This window comes from Amphiura filiformis, chromosome 13 (genome assembly GCF_039555335.1).
Source record: "Amphiura filiformis chromosome 13, Afil_fr2py, whole genome shotgun sequence".
Classification (NCBI taxonomy): Eukaryota; Metazoa; Echinodermata; class Ophiuroidea; order Amphilepidida; family Amphiuridae; genus Amphiura; species Amphiura filiformis.
Genome location: NC_092640.1, coordinates 48,019,203 through 48,040,654, shown reverse-complemented (window position 1 = coordinate 48,040,654; position 21,452 = coordinate 48,019,203). Strand labels below are relative to the sequence as shown.

The 21,452-nt window shown below is 39.2% G+C and overlaps 2 protein-coding genes across 2 annotated transcripts in view; one reads left to right on the top strand and one right to left on the bottom strand.

The window, feature by feature from the left end:
* Positions 1 to 12,826: 12,826 nt before the first annotated feature.
* On the bottom strand, positions 12,827 to 13,378 carry LOC140167726 (craniofacial development protein 2-like). Its single transcript, XM_072191020.1, has one exon. The coding sequence runs from the start codon at positions 13,376 to 13,378 to the stop codon at positions 12,827 to 12,829; it is 552 nt and encodes a 183-aa protein (XP_072047121.1).
* Positions 13,379 to 19,404: 6,026 nt separating this feature from the next.
* LOC140168458 (uncharacterized) overlaps positions 19,405 to 21,452 on the top strand; it is a 70,528-nt gene continuing 68,480 nt past the window's right edge. Inside the window, exon 1 of the mRNA XM_072191854.1 lies at positions 19,405 to 19,718. Within this exon, the coding sequence (XP_072047955.1) occupies positions 19,670 to 19,718 (49 nt within the window). The 5' untranslated portion in view covers positions 19,405 to 19,669. The remainder of the gene's footprint in view (positions 19,719 to 21,452) is intronic.

Here is a 21,452-nt window from a genome sequence, read left to right as displayed (position 1 = left end):
ATTTATTTATTTATTTATTTATTTATTTATTTATTTATTTATTTATTTATTTATTTATTTATTTATTTATTTATTTATTTATTTATTTATTTATTTATTTATTGGCTCATTCATTTTTTGATTTGCTCTGTACACACCCAAATGCTAACAAGTACAGTTCATCCATAGGTTAAATATTACATATCGCTGGCAAAAATTTAGGCATGAGTCATGTCCATGAATATGCCAGGATCTTGCCATGAACATGACAAGAACATCATGCTCAATTTTCGCTAGCAACGTGCATGAATTGTCGTGAATTTGGGAATTTTTGATGGGTTGTTCATGCTCACACATGAATATTCATGCCATAGCATGCTTTTTTTTGTCATGCATTTAGTCAGAGCCTGGACATGTTCAGGGCATGTTCATGGGTAACTCATGGACATGAATCGCGGTCAATGTCAAATTCTCTCTACTTCCATGCCCATAAATTCAATATTCATGGGTAATTCATGGCATGGATCATGGTCAATGTCAAATTTTCTCTGCCTCCATGCCCATTAATTCTTCATTCAAGGGCGTCTATTACAATTTTAATGGGTTCAAAATTAACCACCCATGAATCCTTGATAGAGGATTTTCATGCCATTTGGCCATATACAAAACAAAAGAATTTGAATGTCTTGCCATGTTCATGGCATGATGGCATGAATATGCCATGTTCATGGCATGGTTTGCATAGCAATCAGTGGCGAATTTTGGGAATACCCATGATTTTATTTATTTATTTATATATGTATTTATTTATTGATTGATTGATTGATTGATTTACTATCTTATTTATTCATTTATTTATTTATAAGTATTATTTTTCAGGTGACTAACTTTGGAATTAAAAGTGCTCAAACCCATTACAGGTGAGCGTATTTATTTATTTATTTATTTATTTATTTATTTATTTATTTTTATTTATTTATTTATCTATTGACTCATTCATTTCTTGATTTGCTCTGAACAAACGCAAATGCTATCAAGTAAAGTTCATCCGTAGGTCAAAAATTACAAAGGCCTAACTAGCGTTTAACATCCTTTTGATTCCTATAATTTGGAGCCATTACCGACATTAAATCATGACTGAGTTTACCTATTATGATTTTATTGACTTCGTTAAAGAAATTCTCTAAATTTTGCTTACATTGGTCAACGGGCAATACTTGTTAACAGTCGGGCAACGCTTGTGAATTGTAGAAATATATCTTTCTCCGGTTCATAGTTTTATCAGGGCTACGACACTGCCTAATTTGCATACCAAAATGACCCGTCTCCTCTGCAGCCAATTAGGTTCCGCACAGTGTCATCGCCCCGATATCTTCATGGCAGAAATCGCCATGGTAGGTTAAATCCACCGCCACGCATAGACATTTTATATCGACCTGTTTAATAGTTTTGTGTCGCATAAGAGCCGAAGGACATCTGACTAAGGCTACTGACAATAGCCCCGATTAGCCCGGTTACTGTCCTCGCTGTGTGTTAGTCAAGCATGGTACACCATAGGTCATATGGTTTTAGACTACCTACACGATTGGCCTATACACTGCCATACTGCAGTTACTGTCCGTTTTCCTATACACAATACACAGTGCTCTTTCCCATTGACGCGTGACCTCTACAAATAGCCCTACGTTAAAAGTATGGGGATATGACTAGTTAACGTCGCTGTGTGAAAAATAACCGGCCAATATTAAAAGTACTCTTCTAAAGTTCTAGAAAATATAGTTTTTTAACATGTCCTAAATTTTAGCTAATTTAGATGTTTGGAAATATTCGTACTTTGGTGTTTTAGTTAATGTTATAGGTAATAGTACATTGCCTAGTTAACGTCGTTGTGTGAAAAATAACCGGCCAATATTAAAAGTACTCTTCTAAAATTCTAGACAATATAGTTTTGTAACATGTCCTAAATTTTTAGCTAATTTAGATGTTTGGAAATATTCGTACTTTGGTGTTTTAGGAAGGATATGTAAACGACAGATAACACTAAAAATATGAAGAAATTATTTCCAAACCGTGTTAAGTCAACAATCATTATGTTGCTCATTTTCAAGAATGCTGGTTTACAAAAAGCAGGCAATTGTCTCATTTCGTGAATAAAGCTACACATACCATTGTTTCCTTTCGTTTCCTTTATAATCGGTTACCCAACTGAAGCTATAATACCAGCTTTATTGCGATATCGCACATGAAAACAGACACTTGTGCACAACCAGAGAAGATCCGATTTAATCAGTTGAGCTGTTTCAATGAGTGTTATCTTGGTTTAATAGCTTTTAATGGGGTTAAGTCCTGCAAAGGTCGAGATGAATTCTACTGTAGACATGACTGCATCATGCGCTATATAATTCGGCACATATTTTTTCAGAGGGCGCACTATAACGTATAAACACGTATAATTTTAATCGTGTGTATTGACTCAAAATAATCATCAAATATCACCATTTGGTTTTGCCATCAACAGTTCATTTTCATCATCACCTACTATTTGTATCCTGTGGATCATACTTGGACCATATTTGACTGGTTTTGTTACTTTCAACGATATTTAAGTGACTTTTTGTGTCCGGAATGGGTCCACCAACACCAACAATGGAACTGAGAGGTAGGAGCGGGAAAGTTAAACCCGTGAAAGATGATGATGTGAGTACTGATATTCAACCTCAAACAGAGCCTGACTTCGAAACCTTTGTCAGAAGCTCCCTAAGAACTATAATTGATGGTCAGAATTCCTTACGTGAGTCAATTACTAGCCTCCAAAAACGTCAAGACAAACTGGAAGCTATGGTTAAAGAAAACGAACAGAATTGTGATGAATCGATTGAATTTCAATCATCCCGTACATCAGACATAGAAAAACAGGTCTCAGCTTTAAAACAACAAAACTCTAAGCTGATACACCAAATAGACCAACACAAAAGTGATGTGAAGAAATTGCGTGAATCAAGTGATAATCTAGAAAGGCATTCACGGCGTCATAATTTGTTGTTATGCAACTATGGTCCTGAGAAGAAAGATGAGGTCCCTGCAGAGATCGTAAACAGAGTAATGAAAAAAGATCTTGGGCTGAACATTTCGGTAGAGGTTGCCCATCGGACGGGTAGACAGAGTCAAGACAAGAATCGTCATAGGCCAATCATTTTTAAAGTACTTTCGCTAATCGATAAAGATTCCATTATCACAGCAAAGAAGGAACTTAAAAAGGCCCCGTATTACATCAAGACCGACGAAATCGAGTCAGACAGAAAGGAACGGTTCAGACTGAAATCAGTTGCGGAGACCGCGTATAAAGCTGGCAAGAAAACAGTTTTCAAACGCGGTAAACTGTTCATAGATAACAAATTGTACAAAGAATCAAGTGACAACGCTGAGAATACGGGTTCTCAAGAGAACACAGGTTCTCATCACGATCATTCGGACTAGGACAGAGTTGGCTGTCATCATTCATTACGAATTGGATGCTGGAACATTGGGTGTTGGTACTTAGAAAACTGTGAATTGCGTAAAAATATTATTGCTAAGTGTGATATTGATATTATGTGTCTTGTAGAAACTCATATGAAAGAAAATGATGTTATAAATGTTCCCAACTATATGTGGTTTGGTCATAATAGATCCGTTCTCCATTGTAAAGCAAGAAAAGGTTCAGGTGGCGTTGGTATCCTTGTACATAAACGTATTCTTAAATCTTTCACAATCAAAACTGTGGAAAAACGCATGATGGTATATTGTGGTTGAAATTTACTAACAAAAGTGCCAAGGAAAGTTTTTATGTTTGCTGTTGTTATCTACCACCCGAAAATTCAAGTCGCGGTGGTCACGCTGAAGAGTTTTTTGATGCATTAATTTCTGATATTTACAAATTTCAAGATACTGGTTCGTTGCAAATATGTGGTGATTTTAATGCCAGAATTGGTGACAGTGTAGATTATATTGAAGGTGTTGATGAAGTTAAAACTCGTAAAGTCATTGATTTTAGTACGAACTCACAAGGTAAACCATTCATTGACTTTTGTATAAGTGCTAATATGTGTTGTCTAAACGGTAGAAATGATGATGTAATAGATAATTTTACTTGTGTTTCAACAAAAGGTAAATCAGTTGTTGATTACTGTCTCGTTCCATATGATGGCTACGTGAACTTTGCTCAGTTTGAAGTATCACTTGTTCAAGATCTTATTGAAAAGTATAGTGTACCTGTGTTTGGTACTATACCTGATCATTCAATGTTATCATGGGTGTTCAAAACTAATGTTTTCTCTTGTTATGAAAAATCTGTGAATAAGTCAAATGTCGACTTGAAAAGTCTGGCTAAATTGTATGATATGCGTGAAATACCGTCCACTTTTCTTATGGATGAGTCTAGTGTGTCAAAAGCAAATGAATTGATTGCTGAAATAAATACCAACCAAGGCAATCAGAGTGAGGTTGACAGTGTATATGACAAGTTTGAAACTTACATTATGTCTGCAGTTGAAAAGAAACTTTAAGAAAAAGAACAATAAGCGTGGTAAACACAATAAGGGTATGAGACATACTCCTAAACCATGGTGGAACGAATCACTTCAATTGATTTGGGATGAGGTGTGTTGTAAACAAAAATCTTGGCTAAGATGTAAAATACCTAACATGCGTAATACATGTACCTTATTTGTGCAATTTAAATCAGCTCATAGACAATTTGATAAAGCTGTGAAGAAAGCTAAACGACAATTTCAATACAGTAAGATCAAAGATATTGATGATATGTTGAATGGTGACCAATCTATGTTTTGGAAAGAGATCGGTAAAATTGGTGTTAACAGTTGTAAACAAAGTAGTAGTATACCAATGGAGGTAATAACAGATACTGGTGAAACTACAGATAATACTGACCATGTTTTAAACAAATGGTGTAATGAATTTGAATCGCTTTTCAAAGCTGATGCAAATAATTTTGATGACGAGTTTTTGTCACATATAAAGACAAAATTGAAAGATCTTGAAGCTAGTTCGTCTGAGAAAGATTATACTGCAGTTAATCTCAATAAACCTCTTGAGCTTGATGAAGTTATTGGTGCAATTAATAGAGCTAAATTGAATAAAGCTGCTGGTGTTGATGGTATTGTAACAGAATTACTTAAGAACAAAACTATGACAGTTGTTCTCCATGCTCTCTTTAGCCGTTGTTTTACATGTGGTATTTGTCCATCCAAATGGAGATTTGGTTTAATAAACCCAATACCTAAATCTGGTAATAATGATTCTAGAGATCCGATGAGTTACAGAGGTATAACGCTGATTTCAGTGGTATATAAAAAATATTGTTTTGTGATCCGTAAAAGGCTCACAGATTGGCTTGAAGAAAATAACATTATCAATGAAGAGCAGAATGGATTTAGAAAGAATCGTAGTTGTCTTGATCATTTATACACATTTTCATCTATTGTACAGAATAGAAATCTTTGCAAAAAAAGACACATTTGCTTGTTTTATCGATGCCAAGAAGGCATTTGACCGTGTCAATCGTGATTGTTTATGGTATAAACTTAGAAGTATAGGTATTAATGGTAACTTTTATAACTGTATTAAAAGTCTTTATGAAGATGTGAAATGTTCTGTAAGGGTTAATAACTTTATGACAAATTGGTTTGATGTTGAAATCGGTGTGAAACAAGGTTGTTTACTTTCTCCCGTGCTCTTTAACATTTATTTGAATAGTATTGTGAATGAAATAAAATAATCAAAATGTGGTGTTCCTGTGCTTGACACAAAAATTGATCTGCTAATGTATGCGGATGATATTGTACTTGTTGCTGAAAGTGAAAGTTCTCTTCAAAGAATGTTAGACTGTGTATCAAACTGGACTAAAAGATGGCGTATAAGTTTAAATGATACAAAGACTCAGGTAGTTCATTTCCGCATTAAAAGCCGTGATAAATCAAATGTACAGTTTACATGCTGTGATACTAACATCTCTACAGTAAATGGTTATAAATATTTAGGCATTTGGTTTGACGAATATCTTGATTTTCATGTGTCTACCCGAAATCTAGCTGCTTCTGCATCCAGAGCTCTGGGAATGGTCATCAGTAAAGTCAAAGCCCTGGGTGGTATCAATTTCAATTCTTTCACCAAGCTTTTTGACTCTTTCGTTGGTCCAATTTTAGACTACGGCAGTGGGGTCTGGGGTATTGATGAGTTTTCCTCGATTAATTCTGTGTTCTACCGCGCTTGCCGATTTTTCCTTGGTGTTGGGAAATATGTTCCAAATGACGCCATGCTTGGTGACTTGGGATGGGTTTCCCCTTTTGAGCGTCAAATGCAGTCAGTGGCTAGATTGTGGAGTCGTCTTTCAAAACTAGACAGCAATCGTTACCCAAGTAAAGTTTTTCAATGGTCCCAACATTTAGCAGGTAAAGGTATTAAGAACTGGTGTTACAAAGTAAGATCGTTATGTTCTAAGTTGAATTGTGATCTAATTCTGAGTATTTCTGAACAGATCGGTACTCGAAACTTAGTTAATCATATATCCGATGCTGCTAAATTGTTTGTAGAAAATCGTTGGAAAGAGGCAATCTTTAAGAACCCAAATGCTCGCAATAAACTTCGTACGTATCGCACCTTTAAAGCCACTTATGGCACTGCTGAGTATGTAAATACCATTATGAAGAAGTGTAATAGACGGGCTTTAGCCCTCTTCAGGTGTGGATGCGCTCCAATTGCCATTGAAACGGGTCGTTATAATAACACTCAGGTACAGAACCGAATTTGTAATATTTGTAATATGAATTGTATTGAAGATGAGTTCCATTGTTTTTATAATTTGTTCAACGTATAATGATATCAGATCCAATTTCTTTAATGACATGGTTAAATTTAACCCAAGTTTCTCAAATCTTTCAGATTACAATAAATTCATTTTTGTAATGTCAGATGGCAACCATTGTTGCAGGGTAGCAAAATTTGCAAATGAAATTCTCACACTTCGTCAATCTATTGTGTACACTAAGGGTTAAATAAATTGTAATTATTATTTAGCTGTCTCCTCATGTACACGTCAACATCATGCTTGCTTCTGCCATGTTGCGCATTTGCGGCTTCTTGCATTTATTTTGTTCTTTTGATCTAGGCCTAAAAGCATGATGGGCGTTTGATGAGGTTTCAGCTAACATTGCCTTGTGTTTATTTAAAAAAAATGTATATGCATGTTATTGTTTTTAAAAAAAACCTTGACTATATTTACATGTATTATTATGTGCTATTTATATGTATTATTTATATGCTATATTTTTATATTGTATATTATTGTTTTGTCACTCATAAGCCAGAATTGGCTGGTCTCTATGTGAGAGTGTGACGTTAGTAAAGATTTAAACTAAACTAAACTAAACTAAACTATACATCAAAATTATTGTCAGTTTTTGACTCAAGACGCAAGCTAGTATCTCAAAGCGCAAGCCAGCGACTATCATATCTGTTAAAAATATATATTCAAGTGCAAGGAACCAGATCTGGTTTCTTTATACGAAATCATTTACGGGAGATATTCATCATTTTCAAACCCGGTATCCAAAGATTTATCGTCTGAATATCAATCGTGCATAGCACATCCACGTGTATCGATCCCGTCTATTCATTTCAGTGTCTCTTGCTGTATAGTGTAATTAATAACCGGGCGATGTCGGTGTGTTCCGCTCCATCGAAATCAAGCTGGTCACGGAGGAGACTACCCTCCTTTGTGTTTGTTCATGTGTGTATGGAGAGCCCTTCTTGGAGCCCGTAATGACTTAGGCTACGCTCTCAGCTAGAATCCGACGCTGCATTGTACTAGAAATACCTTTTCTGTGAAATCGCTATAGAGCCAACCGGGAACACGTATTCGTTTTGAAAATATAGCATTAAAATTAGTATCACTCTTGTGGCCCCCGTGCAGTGGAAAATCTTAATTCTTTCATTAAAAAGAAATGAAACAAAACAAAACACGGATCTACCTGTGCACCTATAAAATGAGCACAGCAATTTGTCTCAAATATGAATGAATTTTACGAAACATACGGGATATGATGAACATTGACCTGACGCCATGATAGTAGGATCTATTAGTCGTTTTATATACAATGTATATACCGTATTGTCATAATATTCAGATTTGTCATATAAATATTGAGTAATATTTAGCAACGTAAATGTGCAGTTCATATGCACAACGAATACTGATCTTTATGATATTCAGGTTTGTGTACATCACATCATAACATGTCACATAGGAGGTCATACGTGTTGACCTTCATCTATTGTATTTGTTCATCTGTGTATGGAGAGGAGAAACGCCATTAAACGCCATTAAAACTCCATCAGTATTGGGGCGTAGTTCAGTGAACTCACCGTATTGCTATTCTAAGTATGTATTAATGGGTCGAGGCGATTGCATTGAAAAACCTAATAAATTATTCATAACAGTTACGTAATCAATCGATAGTGCTTACACTTTTCACTTGCAAGCCACAAAAATTCGTGATCTTTTAGCGTTGGAAAAGAAACCACGTGAATAGAGTGCCCTCTCAAGAATATCAACTCTCTGGTTTTATATTCGAAGCCGCATACTATTTTGACGACCAACAATTGAAGAGCTTTGTTTCAAAACCCCTTACATCCACTTGGCAATTTTTAAGAACACATCATCATCAAAAAAAATCACTGATGTATGGGGGTTTGCAACAAAAGCAGTTTTTGGTGGGATGCTTGGATAGGATGAGCATCCTGCCAAAAACTGCTTTTGTTGAAAAACACCTTATATCAGTGATTATTTTGATGATTTATTGATGTGTTCTCAAAATTGGGCAAGTGGATGTAAGGGGTTTTGAAACAAAGCTCTTCAATTATTCGAAGCCGAATATTCGCCTTCGAATATACACACTGAACAGGGCTTCAGACATGTGCTGCGTAGCGACGGATGCGAGCTAGAAGCAAAGTGTCTACAAGGGGTGACGTTAAATTCACGGTTGTTCTATTAGCAACGCAAAACCTATGAAAAATCCCGCTGCTTTGCTACCAAGAAAATGAGGCCAGTTATCGATCCATTGTGAATAATTCATGTTTGACCCCTTGATCATGTTAATTAAGGTTGGCAAATAACAACGTTGTTAGTTTTGCGAACTTTGCCTGTTCAATGAGAGCACAGTGCACATCAGGGCGAAAACGGTCCGGTTTACAAATGGTTTATGAAATGGCGGACGAGAATTTCCCATCAGTGATATGTTTTTTCAAAGAAAGTCTACTAATTTGATATGAAATGACATTTTGCAATAGCAATATCAAACATTACTCGCCGATGGTCGATAGACGTCCCAATAAATCGGACTCTACAGAATAGATCTCCAAAGCTAACGATGGTTAACTATGGAAACATGTTAAAGGACATCAAGAAAATTTTCTAAGTTATTTATTTTGAGCTCTTTCGAGTATCGACGAGTAATAGATATAAAAACTGTCATATGGGCATGAAACTAGGTCCTACGGGGCTCAAACTCGGTGGGTGGGTGTAGTTCTGTCCTGGCAAGAAGATGTTCATGTTTGTTAAGTCATCCGACCCCGGGGCCCCCCTCCCAGGGGTCATGTGGGGTCAAATGACTAAAACTGTCATATGGGCATGAAACTAGGTCGTACGAGGCTCAAACTCGGTGGGTGGGTGTAGTTCTGTCCTGGCAAGAAGAAGTTTATGTTCGTTAAGTCATCCGACCCCGGGGCCCCCTCCCAGTGGCCATTTGATGTAAAATGACTAAAAACTGTCATATGGGCATGAAACTAGGTCGTACGCGGCTCAAACTCGGTGGGTGGGTGTAGTTCTGTCCTGGCAAGAAGATGTTTATGTTCGTTTTAAAGTCATCTGACACCGGGGTCCCCTCCCAGGGGTCATCTGAGGTCAAATTACTAAAAAGTGTCGTATGGGCATGAAACTTGGTAGGTACAGTCAACATTTAAAACAACATTTTTTGAAGGTCATTGTGGGGTCATCCAAGGTCACCACTGGTCATCTGAGGTCAAATTAGTAAAAACTCATATTATGGGCATGAAACTTGGTGGGTACAGTCAACATTTAGAGTTATAAGTTTAGGTCATTTTGGGGTCATCCAAGGTCACCCAGGGGTCATCTGAGGTCAAATTACTAAAAACTGTCGTATGGGCATGAAACTTGGTGGGTACAGTCAACATTTAGAGCCACATTTTGGAAGGTCATTTTGGGGTCGCCAGAGGTCATCTGAGGTCAAATTAGTAAAAACTGTCATATGGGCATGTCACCTTACTACTTACTGCTTACTGCTCCCATAACCCTCCTGGGTCGTAGGGGCACTGCATGATAGACCGCTCCACCACCATCCTCCATCTGTCTCGGTTGTGTGCCAGGGTTTGAGTCTGTGAGAAATTCATCCCAGTCCATTCTGCGATGTTGTCCATCCATCTCTTCCTCTGCCGGCCTCTTCTTCTCTTTCCCTGCACTGTTCCCTGTAGGATCGTCTTGGATAGGCCACTGGATCTTGTTACATGGCCATACCACTTCAACTTCCTTTTCTTAACAGTGGACAGCAGGTCCTCATAATTACTCATGTGTTGTAATACTCTTCTGCGCACTTCCTCGTTGGTGATGTGGTCAGTATATGATATGCCGAGGAGCCTTCGTAGGCATCTCATTTCTACAGCTTGGATCTTTTTCTGTAGTTCTGCCGTCAGGGTCCACGACTCACATGCATACAAAAAGATTGAGAGCACTAGGGCATGAAGTAGCCTTAGTTTGGAGTTCAGAGTGATGTTTTTATCTCTCCAAATCGGTTGCAGTTTTGCCAGGGCAGCTGTTGTCTGTGCAGTTCTGGAGAGGATTTCTGGTTTGGAACCTTCTTGGCTGATTATGGCCCCTAGATATTTGAATTTCTTCACTGTGTCAAGTTGCTGGCCACTGACTGAGATTGGTGTTTTTATTTCCCCGTCATTATTTTTCATCAGCTTTGTCTTCTCTCCACTTATCTCCATGCCATATCTGGTTGATGTTATGTCCAGCCGATTTACGAGGTCTGCCAACTCTTATTCGCTTTCTGCTAGCCCGTCAATGTCATCAGCAAACATTAGGTTAGTGATTGTTCGGCCTCCTATGCTGACTGTTCCACAATGGTCTTCTAGTGCTTCAGTCATGATTCTTTCCAAGAAGATGTTGAACAAGGTAGGAGATAGCAGACAACCTTGACGTACGCCAACTGACGTGTGAAACCATTCTCCGATTTTGCTTTGTGCAAGTACTGCGCTGCTGGCTTTACTGTACAGCTGTTGGATTGATTTGATTAGCTTCTGGCCCATGTTGTAGCTCTTCATTGTGGCCCACAATGCGTTGTGCCATACACGGTCAAAGGCCTTCTTAAAGTCAATGAACACGTGGAAGATGTCCTGCTGGTGTTGGTTGTATTTCTCACCCAGGACACGCAGATTAAATATTTGCTCGGTTGTGCTTCTTCCACTCCTGAAACCGGCTTGCTCCTCAGAGATAATTTCTTCTGCCTGTGGTTTCAGCCTGTTCAGTAATACTTTTAGCATGACCTTACTGGCATGACTAATTAAACTGATGGTTCTGTAATTCTGACATTGTTGCAGATTGCCTTTCTTGGGGAGTGTGATGATGAGCGACTGAGTCCATGGTGTTGGCCACTCACCAGATTGCCATATCTTATTGCAAATGACTGTGAGGATGTCAATTGTCATTTCGCCTCCATGCCTGATTAGCTCAGCTGTAACATTGTCTACCCCCGGAGCCTTTCCAATCTTAAGTGATTTAATGGCTTTCTCCACCTCTTCCCTCAAGACGGGAGAGTCATCATTGTTTGATGATTCCTGGCTTATGGTTACACCAGGATCTCCATTTGTCTGGTGGTTGTAAAGGTCTGAGGAATACTCTGTCCACCTCTTTAGTATGCCTTCCTCTTCTGTGAGACAGTTCCCCTCTTTGTCTTGGATGGTGTTGACTCGTGGCTGCCTAGGTTTTGTGAGGTCCTTGACAATCTGAAATGCTCTTCTGCTGTTGTTTTTTCTCCAGGCTTTCTTCCAGCTCAGTACATTGTTTCTGAATCCAATGATCCTTAGCTTTATTCATACTTTTCCTGATCTGCTTGCTGACTTCCTTGTACCCTTTGGCACCTGCTGGAGTATTCTTGTCCTTCTTTAGCTTTCTCCTTTTGTCACACATGTCCAGTATGTCCTCGGTAACCCATGGTTGTGTTTTCCTGCGATGTTTCCCAAGTGTCTCTGTTGCTGTCTCAATCATTTAATTTTGATGTCAGCATTTCGGCACTGTCATTGTCGTTGAGCATCAACAAGGGAGCAAACCTTCCACCAACTGTGGCTTTGAAGGAAGCAGAGATGTTGGGGTCCTTCAGTCTGTCCAAGTTGAACTTGATCCTGGTGCTCTTGGTCTTTTTGGTATTCTTTAACCGGACTCGGAAGTTCATTATCACCATGTCATGGTCGCTCCCAATGTCTGCACCTGGGTAGGTCCTTGTTGTCTCTTTGTTGATTCCTGACTGAAACCGCTTCTGCACCAGTATATAATCGATCTGATTATGGTATCGTCCATTTGGTGAGTGCCTGGTCCAGCGGCGAGATGGCTTGTGTTTTCCAAGAGTGTTGGCAAGTACCATGTTGTTGAGTCTTGTAAATTCCAACAGCCTTAGCCCTCTTTCATTGGTTACAGTATTGCAAGAGGGGCCACAGACTTCCTCCCAGTCTTTCAGTGCATCCTCACCGACTTTTGCATTCCAGTCACCCTGGATGATCAAGATGTCCTTCTTTTTACTTTGTCGATGACTTCCTGCAGTTGGGTGTAGAAGGTTTCCACATGTTCATCATCGTACTCTGACGTTGGCACATAAACCTGGATTATTGTGATGTTAAATGGGGCTGCTTGCAGCTTAATGGTGATGATCCTGCTAGAAACTGGGCAGCATCCCAAAACAGCATTTTTGATGCTCTTGTTGACAAGAAAGCCCACTCCATTGGCATGTGTGTCAAGCTCTCCACTATAGTACAACACGTGGCCTTCCTCTGTTTGATGTTCTCCGAAGTTCTTCCATCTCATCTCGCACAATCCCACAATGTGCCAAGTGTAAATCTTTAGTTCATGTGTTAGCTCATGGAGTTTCCCTGTTTGGGCAAGTGTTCTAACATTCCATGTGGCTAATGAGATCAAATCTCTTCCACGGATCTTCTGTAAGTTTGCACCAGTATCACATTTTTCACGTCTGTCCTGGTGAAAGGCAGATCGCGCGGTCCTTGTTGACCCGGGCGACGACCGATCCGGTATGTGAGTTGTTGTTGGTGTGTCCATCATACAGTGCGTCTTGGGCAGTTGAGGCCTAGCGGAGCCCATCCCTCTCCAGGCCTGTTACTCATATTACTAGAAGCTGAGGCTTGCTGGTATCGCGCCCAGCCGAGAACCGCCAAATATGGTAACCGCCTAGTCTATTTTAAAACTGATGCATCAATGACTATGTTCATCATGTCAATATTGTATCATTCTCACATACATTAGGAAATGAATTTGGAGAATAGAGGCCTTGCATGTGACATATCATCCCGTAAATATGGCGGACTACTCAAATGCATTCAACAAAAGCATGATTGCAATCAAATAGGTTGATGACAACATTTGATTGAATGGACTTCACTCCACCATAACTACGGTGAAGGACACCGGCTCAAATCCTTTGTTTGGAGCCAATCGATAATTTCATGCAGGGCCTCTATACTTTCTGTTAATAAAATACTATGCTAACCTCACACTCCAGTAATTTCAGATCATTGAGCTCAGTAATACATCAAAGAATGTCTTCCAATTCATGAAAACAAATAGATAATCTGCATATCGGATTAAAAGCTTGAGGCATTTCAATTGCAAGGCTCATTACTTATACACCAACAACAACATAGGCCTACAAGTGTATATAATGTAGCATGTGCACACATTATCATGTTGTGGATGGTGAATCAAGCTGCAGTCCCTACACATTCCCAAATGTTTTTTCTATTCCTGTTGTATTTTGATTTTAAAAGCATGTATTGATTTTGTACCTTTTATACCATGTAAAAAAATACGCAATTTGGCCTTAGGGCCACGAGGTTATTTTTAATAAAATTGAATTGAATTGAAATGAATGCAGTGACCAGCAGGCGTTCACTCATGATGGACGTACTGATCATTACGTATGATTTAAACTCATAGGTGTTGTGCGTTAAGTTTGGCAATTTGGGAGGGGGTGGGTTCAAAATGACCCCATAGGATTATACGGGGGTAAATATTTCAAATTGCTCAAATACCCCTTTCAAATATATCAAATTATTTAAATAAATAAATAATTTAAATAAATAAATAAATAAATAAATAAATAAATAAATAAACGAAAAACAAATTGAACAAATTGTAGCGTAGCATTAAAATCATAATAACCATTGCTGACGGGCGGATTCGAACCAACGATATTGACATTACCAGTCTGATGCTCTAACACTGAGCTATGCCATCATCTAGTAATGAGGGTCGAGTTTTTAGCGTGTACAGTGTTTGTCTGTGACAATGCCGCCTCGTGAAATAAATAAACTGAACGAGGTTCAGGACAAATCAATGTCCTCTCATTGTTAATTGTTGGTTAACCCACCACTTGAACAGGATTTAGCCAAAAAAAGACTTAAGCTTTTTACTAATGCTATACATAAGTATAAGCTTATTACCCTCTTCAACAATACGATTAAAGATTGGTGTTTGACTGGAATTGCGTGCTAGTGTCATTGGTTATTGTTAAAAGGCAATAAGGTGTGTAATTGCAATATTTCATCTGAATAGGAATGACTCTCTACATCGAACCATGGATGCCGGTGGTTCGAATTAAGCCCGATCCTGACTCCACTTCGTAGCGCGATGCGATGCTGCGATGCTTTTCAAACATCTCAGCATCGCGCGATGAAATTTAAATGTACAGGTGGAGTCAGTATCGGGCTTTAGGAGAAGGTATCTTCCAAACCCAATTCGAAATGCGGCGCGGTCCGGTAACTAAGTCTTTATTGGGCGTTTTATCGTAGGTCACCGAGTAATGATTTGGGACTTGCTGTCAATAATACGAAGAAATAGTGACAAAGGCAAAGTATGAAATACAAGTAGTATTTGAAGCTACGAAAACCTTTGACACCCCATCTGACCTTCCACCATGGCACCGTATTCGTCTATGTGTTTGTATTCATGTTCTCAGGTAAAATAAAACACCAAGCTGCACTAATCAGACAGAATGTTACTTGGCTCCCAGCATAAATTATTGATCTTATAAGGAGGTAAAGAAATGCACAGCTGACTACGAATGTGTGCCAGCCATGCACCAATACTCCAAATATTCACGGTAAATCTGACTAATGGTCACATGTTGACATTTCATGTGTTCGGGAAATCACGTGGCAATATTTTAAGAGTTCAGGCTTGTTTACTAGTTAAATTGTCATTTGTATTCTCGATTTTTTATCTTTGTGAATTAACATATCTTTTAAATTCTGATAAATCGCGGTTGGCTACCCATATATCTGTTAAATTCAATGTTTCATGAATATAATTCTACCACACAGAGGAGGTCACACAGCAGAATTTCACACCACCCGAATAGCTAGATTTCGGCGCTCTGCACTGCAAATTCACGTAAAGTTCAAAGTTTATGCACTTAATATATTTAATATGATACTCATTTTTTTGTTATAACAAAATGGTACATGAAATATACTAGCTTATTACCTATACAGAAAGGAGATTATACACATTCTCTCAGGAATTTGATATGCCTAGTGCATCGAGCCATTCTCCGTCTGCATAACATGACTACCGCCATCTATAGGTCAGGGCGCAAATTTGAATAACAATACGCTATTTACATATCAATGCGCCTCATGCTAATTAAAGTTGCCACTTCCAGGAGTTCTTCTATGGTGTCTATTTATGCCGTGTGTGAAGAGAAGCTACGCAGGCCCGCGACACTTCGGAGCTAGTTTGAGGACAGTACACATAACCATATATGCCCCCCATGACAGTACACATACCATATGGATGTGATTGATAATAATTAATAAATTATATTGCAAACCCGTGCTGGTCTTCTACACAACCAGTTAGGCCGGTTCTGACATACAGTCTGGTCCCGAGACTAGACAAAACTCTGTTCTGTGATTGGTTCTGCATGTCCATACAGTCCATCACGTCATGGATAATTGATTAATTATTGTCATTCACATTTTTGCTGTCCTCAACTTCGGTGTACATGCATGCATGGTACGTATAGGCAGGCTAGCGGTACTCTGTACAAATTGCCTATACCGATTCTGAGGACAAGACCTGTGTAACAGTCGCGTTCCCCTGCTTTGTACGCAGCGCCCTGGTCACAGTCTGTCTACGTGACAGCATTGCAGGTCAGAGGTCGGAGGACAGTGGCTGTGGAAAAGCGCCCCCATTGTAATAAAGGTCGATTAATCACCTTTTTGTACCGCCGATATGCAGCAGTCAATCACCATGCAGAACGAGTGAGAACTGGTGAGAATTACTGGGTAAAATCGGGAATAAAATTATAAAAACAAATCTAAATAGGTAAATCTACCATATATTTTTTTAAAAGGTAATTAAATAGTCTATGAAAGAGATAACAGCTTCAGAAAAGATGAGAAAAGGCGCTTTTTATTGCGGCGTCGTCTGCAACTAAAGGCAGCGAACGAGTGAATGACGTCCAACGCTCTGCATCGTCTATTGTGCTATTGTTTCCGATTAGAGCACTGACATATTGGAAAATGTTGCCAATCAATATTCATCTGAGTGTACATTCAACGTCCAGTTTGCGAAATTGGGTGACTTGTGTTTGGCTGGTGTGAAATACATCTGACCAAGGAGGTTAGATATAGAAAGGAGAGGAAATAGATTACGTAACGCAAATTGTTCCTTTGTGCCAATTAGAGTTGCCGCCAAACTATTCATCGAGAGGTACCTTTTGTTCGGGACAAAGGGCATCCGCCATTAAATCGGTAACTGACCTGACAGCGTATTAACGCTATATAGGGAGGCCACTGTCATTAAGTGATCAAATGAAAGTCACGTGAAAGCGCCTACTCGGACGAGAGGTACCTTTTGTTATAATACCACACAAGGGTGTGCTCGAGTTGTCGCATACACACAAAAACACACTTTACCGTCGACATAGAATTATTTACCGCCCATCTTAATTTAGGCGCCTCGTTTAAATAAATTCAATAGAGTTGCTGACCGATTACCCGTAACAACGTGTCATTGCTGCCAGGTATATAGGTCTATCTATAATTAACTACTTCGCAGCTATTATGTTGTTATCATGGTTATAGGCCTGTTCAATAAAATCAAATGGATTTCTTCAGGTCCAATTGAGGTAGTGAAGGAGGGTCGAGAGGTGAAAAGAGGGGAAGCGGATGGGTGATCGAGATTCTAGGGGAGGGAGGAAGACAAAAAAGAAAGGAAGAGGAGGAGAAGGAGAGAGAGGTAGAAGGAGAGCGATGCAGTCACATGGCTCTAAGTTACTAGGCGTAGATCCTGGGAGGGGGAGGGAGTTTGGGGGGGATAAATCCCCCCAATATTTAGCCAGGGAGGGATGGTCGATATAATTACACCCCCACCCCCAATATTGACGCCTGTGTATCGGTTTCTGTCAAAATTAACCATTTGGCCATTTTAGCCACAAAATGCCTTTTATTAGCGCTCCGAGCGAATTAATTCCACTTTTTGTTCAATATGTCACCAGTTTAGTTTCAATAGGCCTATGCTAAAATTTTCCCGCGCATATTTGTACCACTGTACTGGGTACTTACCCCCCCGCTCCATGCCACTGCTTAAGTGTGTGCATAAGAAAGAATAAGTGCAGAGAAAAGAAAATAAAGGAATGAATAAAGAAAATAATAATTATTATTATAGAATCTAAGCATATAACAGCACTAGGCAGCCATTTAATTATGCTAAAACCTTAGTACGTTACGTAATTAAAACACCCAGTCAGATATATTTCACACCTGCCAAACACAAGTCACCCAATTTCGATAACTGGACGTTGAATATACACTCTCATGAATATTGATTAGCAACATTTTCCAATATGTCAGCGCTCAAATCGGACACAATAGAACAATAGACCCTTCAGTGCGTTGCATCTGACTGGGTGTTTAATTACGTAACGAATATAGGCATTAACATCATCGAATGGCTGCCCAGTGCTGTTATGTGTTTAGTTATTATATATATAGGCCTAATAATTATTATTAAATGTATTCATCATGCCTTTCTTTTCCCTTCTCTGTACTTATTCTTTCCTAGGCCTACACTTTATCACTCCCTGGCTCTCCTTGTCCTCTCTCACCCTGCCTCTCTCATTCCCATCATTTTCCTTATCCACTTGTCTTTATTGTATCTTTTCATTTCTCCCTTCCTCCAGCCCTCTCTCATTCTCCATATCCCTCATCCCCTCTTCCTCCCTCCTCCCCTCCCAAGACTTCTCACAGGGGTGAATCTGCCCCTTCCCAACCCCCCTCCCCTCATTGGTTACGCCACTATTTCTATACCAATCTCATTCTTAAAATAAAATTAAATGGAAATTTCTTAAAAACAACCTTTATAGGCCTATACTTATACTTACATGTATACGTATAGCGATTATCATTATAGTGTAATATAGATATGTAGAAATGGCAGCCTTCATACATTGTAATGTGTAATCGATCAGCAACAGCATTCAATTTATTTAAATGAAGCGCCTAAAGTCAGGTGGGTGGTAAAGATGATTGCATCGACAGCTAAAGCCTCCTTTATCGACTTCAGACCCACACAAGCACACATTTGGGATACGTGGGAACAATGGTACCACTTTACACATGACTTATTGATGCTCGCCTGTTGTGTAGAGCGTTAATATGATGCCGGATCAGTGACCAATTTAATGGCGGAACCACTTTGTTCGAAACAATTGTACCACTTTTATGAATAGCCTGTCTAATCGGCATCAAACGAACAAAGCATTATATAATCTATTGCGACTCTATTTCTATTAAAAGCTCTTTGATGACGTCATTCTGCAATGAGTGCAATTAATGTGGGCCAAGATAAATGACGTATGTTATTAGTCACCTAGCTCTTACACAAGGTAACGAGCTCACACTGTCCTCACTTTAGCGATCGAAGTAGCGCCTCTCTAATTTTAGTACTCGCAGGTATTGGCCGTTCGTGTACAGACTGTCTTATCTCATAGTATAAAATCTCTGAGCTGGGCTGTACTTGTCGAGACTCGCACGACAGGAAATATTTACAATTGTAAACTACTACACATGTAGATGGGCAGAGGTAACATGAAAGTAGTCATGACTTATATTGGGATAGCGGTTCTTATGTAGCACAGCGACGAAATACACAAGTACGAGGAAATAATAATGCAGAACATGACGTAAACAGGATTTATATTGCGTGAATTTCAGTCGCCATCTACTGTATATGTTACAGCTAAAGGAAGGATATTTGTATCGAGTAAAAATATATAGCATTATAGATAGCACGTAGCCGGGCACGCAGCATGTTTACCTATCCATCGTGATGTGGCAGGCGGGGATGCTGTTACTTCTTGGACAGTTGCCACATTTAGGTAAGATTATCCACTGTTTGATAGCTAGCACTGGTGAATTTAAATTGGGTGAGGAGTGAGAAGTGAGGGAATTTAAAGGCTGTGCAATATAATTGTGAGCCCTGCTGGAAGGGTAAAATTGTGGGGGGAGGGGGGAACAAGAATTTGGCTTGCCAAAAGGGGGGGGGAGCAATTTTTGGCAAGCCGAGAGGGGGCAAGCGAGTTTTGGCACACATTAATGGGGCACCTTTTAAATAAAACGCTCTAAAAAGGAAAACAGCACGGAAATGCTTTAATATGCAAATTTTCCTGTTCGCTGTGCTCGCAACATTATACCTAGACCGTGTCAGGTTTGAAATTGGGATCCCAAAAGTTAGCATGTGCAAAGGGGGGGGAGGGGGCAATTAATTTTGGCAGCCTGAGAAGGTGGGGGGGGTAGGGGCAATCGATTTTGGCAGCCCGAGAGGGGGGGAGCGATTTTTGGCGGGCCGTTCGGAAATTTTACCCGGGGGGAGTGGCTTATAATTATTGCACAGCCCCTTATTAAATTTAATGTTGTGGTAATTGCATTTTGATTTCCAAATTTGTGAGTATTTTGTTCATAATGTGCTTTTTTTTTTACTTCAGCGAGTCCAAAAGCATAGTTAAAAAAACAAACAAACAATCAACTGAGCAGGAATCTGTTTAAGACTTAAAGATGACGCCTCCCCGTGGTTAGGGTTGGGGTGTGCCGCCGAGAATTTGAAAGGGAACAATCAATATTATAATTTTTCAAGAAATTTTGAACCATCGATATACCAAAATTCAAATATTTTTGGCCAAATTTAACACAAATTGTCTTAATTTTTACAAATTTCAAAAATGTTGGCTACAGTGAGGCAAACTTGGGCTATTTTCCGAAAACATTAAGAACATTTTGAAAAAGGACCCATCCATAATACCAAAATTGGCCTAAAAATGGTCATTGATAATCCAAAAGGCTGAAAATGCTACCAATTTGTGCCACGTCCCCATATGGTCATTTGTACTGAGTACCCCCCCCTCCGCCCCGATGCCTCCTGGGTGTTTATATCTTTCTAATATTGGTTGTTATGTATATATACAGGGTGTCCCAAAATAAGTTACATGTAGAAAATAAATGCAATTTGCGGTGATACAACAAAAGAGTTCATTGTTTCAGATATTATTTACTCGCCCTTCTTGTAAGGGTATGTCAAGTTTCAACTCTGTATTTTAAACACAACTTAACTTATGGGCGCGAGACAACAGGGTTGGGGGGGGGGGGGGGTCGGGTCGGGGTCAAGAGTGACTAACCATTATATCAATGTGTAAGCGCTCTTTAGCAATGTCATAGTTCATTGAATTTACAACCGTATGACAAAACAGGCGAAAATAGTTTTTAGAAAACTTTTTGCACAAGATTTGCAATTTAAAGAGAATTGGACATTGCTCATTCTAATTGGGCTAGCATATTGACAGTATAGTTGTGCTTATTCATTTAATTAGTGATAGGCTGTATAGGGGTGTAGTTGCAAACAGCTTAGGGTACCAGCTTATTTGATGCAGCTTGTTGTCCCGGGGGGGTCACTCACTACTTGACTTGCTACGCACCCGTGTCCAAGAAAAACGTCTAAAAGGGTATGTTTTTCACCACAGAGCGGCGTCGACGTCTTTTTGAAAAAGGGGTACTTTTTCAGAAGGCATCGCCATTTAGGGGTCCTTTTTCAGCCAAATCCTTAGACGTTTAGGGTTAGT

Bases quoted from the DNA above. Each gene is read 5' to 3' on its own strand.
- LOC140167726 (XM_072191020.1), bottom strand. From the start codon at position 13,378: ATGGACACACCAACAACAACTCACATACCGGATCGGTCGTCGCCCGGG.